This window comes from Rhincodon typus, chromosome 1 (genome assembly GCF_021869965.1).
Source record: "Rhincodon typus isolate 14 chromosome 1, sRhiTyp1.1, whole genome shotgun sequence".
NCBI classification, from domain to species: Eukaryota; Metazoa; Chordata; class Chondrichthyes; order Orectolobiformes; family Rhincodontidae; genus Rhincodon; species Rhincodon typus.
This window is the reverse complement of record NC_063332.1, coordinates 83,931,789-83,939,188: the sequence shown is the minus strand read 5'-3', so window position 1 is coordinate 83,939,188 and position 7,400 is coordinate 83,931,789. Positions and strand designations below refer to the sequence as shown.

At 41.9% G+C, this 7,400-nt stretch overlaps 1 protein-coding gene across 4 annotated transcripts in view; it reads right to left on the bottom strand.

The window, feature by feature from the left end:
• apbb2b (amyloid beta (A4) precursor protein-binding, family B, member 2b) overlaps positions 1 to 7,128 on the bottom strand; it is a 159,770-nt gene extending 152,642 nt beyond the window's left edge. For 3 of the 4 annotated variants that reach the window (XM_048602810.1, XM_048602820.1, XM_048602827.1), the window contains exon 1: positions 7,025 to 7,121. In XM_048602810.1, coding sequence (XP_048458767.1) covers positions 7,025 to 7,070 — 46 coding nt within the window. In that variant the 5' untranslated portion in view covers positions 7,071 to 7,121. Of the gene's footprint in view, positions 1 to 7,024 lie in introns of all 4 variants that reach the window. The other variant, XM_048602834.1, reaches the window with a different exon arrangement.
• Positions 7,129 to 7,400: the final 272 nt, after the last annotated feature.

Below are 7,400 nucleotides of genomic sequence, written 5' to 3'. Positions count from 1 at the left end.
TGTGGAGTGTCGGAGTGTGGAGTGTCGGAGTGTGGAGTGTCGGAGTGGGGAGTGTCGGAGTGGGGAGTGGGGAGTGTGGCAGCGGCTGTGTCGGAGTGTGGAGTGTGGAGTGTCGGAGTGTGGAGTGTGGCAGCGGCTGTGTCGGAGTATGGAGTGTGGAGTGTGGCAGCGGCTGTGTCGGAGTGTGGAGTGTGGCAGCGGCTGTGTCGGAGTGTGGAGTGTGGAGTGTGGAGTGTGGAGTGTGGAGTGTGGAGTGTGGAGTATGGAGTATGGAGTATGGAGTGTGGAGTATGGAGTGTGGAGTGTGGAGTGTGGAGGTGGCTGTGTCAGAGAGTGGAGTGCGGAGTGCGGCAGCGGCTGTAGCCAGCAGGACATTGACAGTTGGTGAAGGAGCTGCTGGCAAACCCAGACAGCAGTCAGCGGTGAGCGACACAGCCCAGCGCGGGGACAGCATGCCCTCATGGGGAATGCGGGTCCAGTGTGGATCAAACTGCAGGCCCACGGCTACAGGAGGACTGTGATGTTTAACTTTTAATTGTATTTCTTTATTTTTCTATTTTGTACCTAGGTACTTTGTACCTAAGATGGTGCCGGAAGTGGCAACTTAGTACAATTTAGTACACCCATACCTGACTACAGGTGACAATAAACCTAATTCTTCTGAGGAAATTCTGCAACTGGGATCTACACCCAACCCTCCTCAGCTCCTTCATCAATAGCTTCACCTCGATCCTAAGGCCAGAAGTGGAATGCGGCATCTACATGGTGCAATGAAATAACTTACAAAAGGTTCTTTTGACAGATCCTTCCAAAACACCAATTTCTACCACCAAGAGGACAAAGACATCAATTACATAGGAATGTCAACACCTTCAAGTTGTCCTCCAGGCTATTCGATGATCCTGACTTGGAACTATGCTGTTGTTCCTTCAATGTTGAGGGATTTCCTCCCTATCAGCACTGAGAGTCTACCTACCTGGTATGCAGTGGTGCAAGGCAGCAGTTCACCCTCTCAAGGCAACTAGGGATGGGCAATAAATGCTGGTCTCCAAAAAAAATGCCTAAACTGAAAAACAACCTGGACCCATAGCTGAATTCCTCGTACTCCTGGGTAAGAGCATTATTGTCAATTAAAACTACTATTTAAAGAAACATGCCATTTGAAAGTACTGAAAAAAATCAGGGGCAGCAGAGAACAGACAATACAGCAGTGCAGAATAAATAAAAGAAAGTTGAATAGCACATGCATAATTTTGCCAGTTAAAAGTTGGCATTCAACTTGCCAATTACCCTATTATTTCAGCAATGGAATTATCCCTGAAGCAAAAATAAAACCATCAAGATAAATGCCAGTATTTTAGTGCCTTTCCTTATTCCATCTGTCCATAAAATGTAATTGCCAAAAAAAAAAACCCATCTGCAATTCATTTGGCAGATGCAGATCAGGAAATTCTTTCATTTGCTAATATAAATCATTTTGAAGCTATGTGCATGCCTGGTTGTTTGTGTTTTACTGATCAGTCAGTGTTTGGGTTCTGCCAGGGTCTCTCAGCTCCAGACCTTATTACAGCCTCAGTTCAAGCATAGACAAAGAGACAGAACTCCAAGGGAGAGGTGAAGGAGACTATCCTTGACATCAAACCAGTAATTGACTGACTATGATATCAAGGAGCCCTCCTAAACTGGAGTCAATGGGATTAGGGCTACACTGTCCACTGGTTGGTCCACTGGTAAAAAGGAAGGTGGTTTTGGTTGTTCATGGTCAATCATCTCAAATCCAGGACATCTCTGCAGCTTCCTCAGGGTAGTGTACTAGGCCCAACCATTTTCAGCTGCTTCATCAATAACCTTCCTGTCAACATAAGGTCAGAAGTGACTGCACAATGTTCAGCATAATCCACGACTCTTCAGATATTCAATGGTCAAATGCAACAAGACACTGGACAATATCCAGATATTGATGAAAAATGTTAAGTTACATTCATGCCACACAAATCCTAAGAAATTACCATCTTCAATAAGAGAGAATCTAACTTTTATCCCTTGGTATTCAATGACAATACCACACCGAATTAACTACTATCAAGAACCTGTTGCTACAACAGAACGTCAAAGAGTAGGAATTTTGCAGAAGTAAGTCAACTCCGGTCTCCCCAAAGCCTGTCCACCATCTGCAAGGAAAAGTTAGGAGTATGATGGAATACTCCCCACCTGCCTGGGTATGTACAGCTCCAATAACACTGAAAAAGCTCAACACCATCCAAGACAAAACAGCAGCTTGATTAGCATGCCATCCATCACCCTTCACATTCATTCCCTCCTTCACTAAAGCTTTTTGACGCAGAGAATACCATCTACAAGACGCACTGCACCAATTTCCCAAGACCACTAGTGTTTTGAAGGACAAGGGGAACAGATACATGAGAATACCACTACCTGCATGTTATCCTCCAAGCCACTCAATATCCTTACTTGGAAATATATCCCACTTCCATCAGTGTCGCTGGGTCAAACTCTTGGAATTCCCTCCCAAACAGCGTTGGGGGTCTACTTACACTAAATGGACTGCAGAGGTTCAAGAACGCAGCTCACCATCATCTTCGCAAGGGGAGCTAGGGATGGACAATAAGCAAATGACACCCACATGCCTTGAACAAATATTAAAATTGCATTAAGTGATTGAGCTGCAGACACAACCATTCTCTAATAGTCTTCTATGCTTCCTATTGCAGAATCTCATACATGGGTGCAAGGAGATGAAAGATGTTATGTGAGAAAACAAGAGTTCATTTCTGTTTTTAGGGAGGATCCTCACCTTGCATCGGGACCTCTTTATATTCAGTGGGAGGCAGCAGTAGACCCCTATCATCTGCAAAGGAGCTGTGCAGGCAACACAGACAGTCCTGCCAGTGCCAGTCAAAGTCACTTCCTCCCTCACTTTTTCTATTGTAGTTTCTTTCTGGTTTAACACAGGGATCTCAGCCTTCAACCAGTGCACTACCACCGATGTGTTTAACAAGTGACGACGCAATGCTTACCAGAGCCAGTGCTTCCAGCTGCTCAGCTCCAAGTTCACAACAGAATGCAGCTGCTGGTGCCTAACCTATCTCTTACAGGGTCACTAATATCTACAACATCGAATCATCAGCGTGGATGGCTTTCTTAACCTCCACCACCCACTACTTTCAAGTATGTAAAGTCAACATGAGCTTGGTACCTCTCCACAGATCATCTTCCTCACCCACTCTTTTAACCAGGACCTTAGGGTATTTCGGAACAACATCATCCCATCAGGAATGATAGTCAACTATTCCCTGGGAAGGATGCTCCAGGACAGTAGCCATTGTAAAACTACTTAGCTTCCATTCCTTAAGGCCATTATCCACAAATCTATCAGGGAAATTCTGAGGAGTTTTCCACTGACTAGAAGTTGTGCATAATTTTAACCATACCTTCTTTCCCCTTCATTTGACTTCAAAGAATTTTATTCAAAGCAATTATTTGCATAAACTTCAATGGTTTACACTCTGCAATGAATAAAGGCAGATGTTCTCGTAGGATTTTTCAGTAAATCAGAAGCAGTCTTCAGTTGTCTGCTGCAACAATTTTGCAGCTCCAGGAATGCAAACTCCCACAGTTGACTCTGCATGGGCAGTAGCCCGAAGTGAATATTTAATTATGTTCAACTGAGGAGTTCAGGAAAGAGCAGCAGTGTATCAACCGTTAGTCAGCTGTCCCAATAGACACTGATCCCATTAAGAATTCAATCAGAAGAGGGAGTAGTGAGAACGCACGAGCGAGAGAGACAGCAAGTGATCAAGAGTGAGAACGAAGTAAAAAGCAAGATCAGTGGAAATGGGCCGTCTGGCTAAAGCAAGGTTAAAGGGTGCATGGAGACTGTACAGGAATAACTGGCGACTAGGCGGAGCTCGCTGCTGTGGGTTTCCGCCACAAATTGCATTGTCAGTCATCATGTGCCGTTTGCTAGAAGCAACCTGCAAATAGACAATGTATGGGTCATTGCCCAGGATGGGTGGAGTTAGTGTCAGTTTAACGGGCAAAAGCGTGAGTTCCACTTCTGCTGGAAAGGGGGATGACAAGAGGGCAAAAGGTAGCAATCATGCCTTTGCAGAATGCAGCTACATTTCATTTACAATCATTAGATCGAGCAAGTGAAACGCATGACGGTACAAGTATTTGAGATTCAAATGCAGGCCAAAAGCAATGTGCATCATGTCTCTGGCTCTTGAAAAATGCACAATGATAACACAGGAGTTATTGCTGCCAACTTTAAGAGAGGAATTCTGGCCACAACCAATGCAGTATTTCTGCCACCTTCACAGAGTATGATGATTTATGATACTGTATGCAATGATAAGTTTCAGGTTGATGGGAGACTGGGCTGGAAAGGGTTCAGAAAGAATGCAACACTGTGCATTCTCAGTGACTGCTCTGTGTTGCTCACTACCTCCAGATGATCTATACTGCAAACCAACTTCATAAACTCCTCTTCCCTATCTTCATCACCTTTACCTCCATGAAATGTGAGTTGTTCCTGACCTTCTTTAGCATCAAAATCATCTGCCATGCCACTTCTTTACATTACCCTAACTTGCAGTAGATTTAAACTTGCATCGTCCCTTGTACTCTCTGCGATCTTTCTTCATATCCTCTGTCTGAAGTCTTTTTCCGTTAAATTGCTCACCATTCATTGGCCTGTCCTGGCTCACATGTTAACTGACATTGTTAAAGGTTTTGTGTTCAGAAGCTGTTCCTCCCTATCTTCACAGAGGAAATTACAGAGAGGTGCAAAAACTATATATTAGTCATAATGAAGGACTTGACTTATCCTATTATGACCTGGGGCAGTAATAATGTAAAGGGAAGGAAGGGAGAAGAGTTTTTTTTTTTAAGTAGATTCAGTAGATTTTTTTACATCTATAAATTTTCACTCCAAAGAAGTAGGGAATGTTGCTGGATCTGGTTCTAGGCAATGAGATGAGTCAAATGCATCAAATTGTCTGCAGGGAAACATTTATTGGACAGTGATCCTGAGATTTAGTTTGTCTAGGGACATCAGTAAGGAGCAATCCAAGCTAAAAATAATTAATGGGGTGAGAACCAATTGTAATGGGGTAAGAATGGATTGGTTCAAGATAAATGGGAATCAAAGATTGAAAGGCAAAGGGGAAATAGTTTGTGGACAGTCCAGGTACATTCTCATGAGGGGGTATAGTGGGATAAAAGGCAAATCATCCTGATTGACAAAAGAGATAGAAAATACGAAGAAACAGAAAGCGGGGGGTGCATATGATATATGTCAGGTTGATAATACAAGTGAGAACCAGCTTGAATATAGCAAGTTCAGAGATGAAGTGAAGAAACAAATCAGACTTGCAAACACAGAATACAAGGGGAGACAGGTAGGTCTTGGAAAAAAATAAGTAACTTGTGGGTGTATAAATACTAAAAGCATGATGTTTTTTGAAAAAAAACAGAATTGATTAGTGGACCAGAGAGGGATTTTGCACACAGAGGCAGAGGACATGTTTCAAGCACCGAATGACTTTTTTGTATGTGTTCACACCAAGGAAGATGTTGTGAAAGTCATAGTGCAAGGGGTACAGGCATTAGATGAGCTATGACTGCATGAGGATGGAAGCTACAGAAGGGCTTAGAGTAGTTACAATTGATAAGTCGCGAGAACTGGGTGAAATTAATCCAAGAACACAGAGAAAGAAGGGTGTTTGTGACTTTGAGATGGACCATTTTAGTACTATGACACAAGTGGCAACTGAACCAGATCGGTCAAACACAGAGCAGTGGGTAAGGATACAGGTCTGGGAAGCCCCATCACTAAATACAAATTCTGAATATTTTATTCATTTGAGTCATGCTCCAAAATTCTTCAAACATTGCTCTTCATTATTATAAAAACTGACTGCTGAGTCAGAATGGTTAAGACCTTGTGCAACTATTTTAAATAGTACAGACGTGTGGTTGGAGCACAACGTACAGCATGGGATTCAAAGCTTGTCTTGCTAAATCAGATTGGCATCAAAAATGACAAAATGCTTCAAATCGGGAAATCTAACGTTTGTTGGTGCATTGCTGCTGCAAATCAAAAAGACATCAGTATAGAAACACATAATTTAGTGAGTAAATGGGCAGTATAGTGAAGGTTCAGCCTTAAACCTGGCATTAGGTAAGAAAATTTCAGTAAGATAATTGATGTTAGCACCTCTGACTCGAAAGAGAGGATCAGCAATCCATAGTTCTTGAGCTTGATAGTTATCTACGCTAGTCCTGCCACAAAATATTCATAGTATGGATGTTGGCTGAGATGCTACCATAAAAAGATCACAAAACAGCCTCATCTTACAGTAATTTCAAGTATTTTTGAGAAGATTGACTGCAACGACAGTCAATTTGAATACATTGCCCACACATCGAGTCTCATCTGGCATACCAGGAGTTACCATTTTGGTCAGGAGCTTCTGATTCCTGTTGAAGACCTACAGCAAGCATCAAGATGTGACCCTTAACATCAGTATTTGGCGGAACCTGCAAGTGTAGTTGAAACATTAACCTCTTTGCAAACTCAGCATGTGTGTGTGCCTTTGTCACACAATTCACTGCACGCCAGTATCAATAAATTTGCCTGTGAAGTTTGGCCTGTATTTTAATGTGATGGTTCTCCTAGGAAATATAAGTAAAACATGCTTCTTTGAGATTAAATTCTAACTACAAAAGAAATTCAAAGAACATAATGACTGCAATTACACCATTGTGCTACTTTCTCACATCTAAAATCATTCAATTCTCCGCTCCCTCTACCAATTACACATCACAATCTTGAAATATAAATGATTCACTTCAGATATAGATTTTGCTTATCACAATTAAGTATCCTTCAATAACTGAAATCACACTGCAACAGAATATTCTAAATATTTACCACTAGATTATCCACAATTAAGCTAATGGAGGGAAAAAAGAAATGAACTGCTTTACCTATACTTACATATGCTATTTGGACGATGATATGCCCCTGGGTATCGTCTGCCCATAATGACCAGTCAGCACATTACAGCATCTTAGAAGCACTGCTTAAGCAAATTTCAGGCCTGAAAAACAAAATTAATTTAAGGCTTACTACAAATCATTAGGCTCCCTCCGTTAAAATATTAATGAACGCAAGGGATAAATAAACCCATAGACAATTAGTTATGTCACTTCAAGCAGTCACTGAGTTATGATCCATGAAGCACTATACATCTTTGTGATAGCTGGCAAAAATAAAAGTGTGACATTAAAACAATGAATTTAAACTTCAAATTCAATTGAAGCATTTTTCTCTAGCACAGCTGCACAGTTTATAGCAATTGTTACTTTCAAGT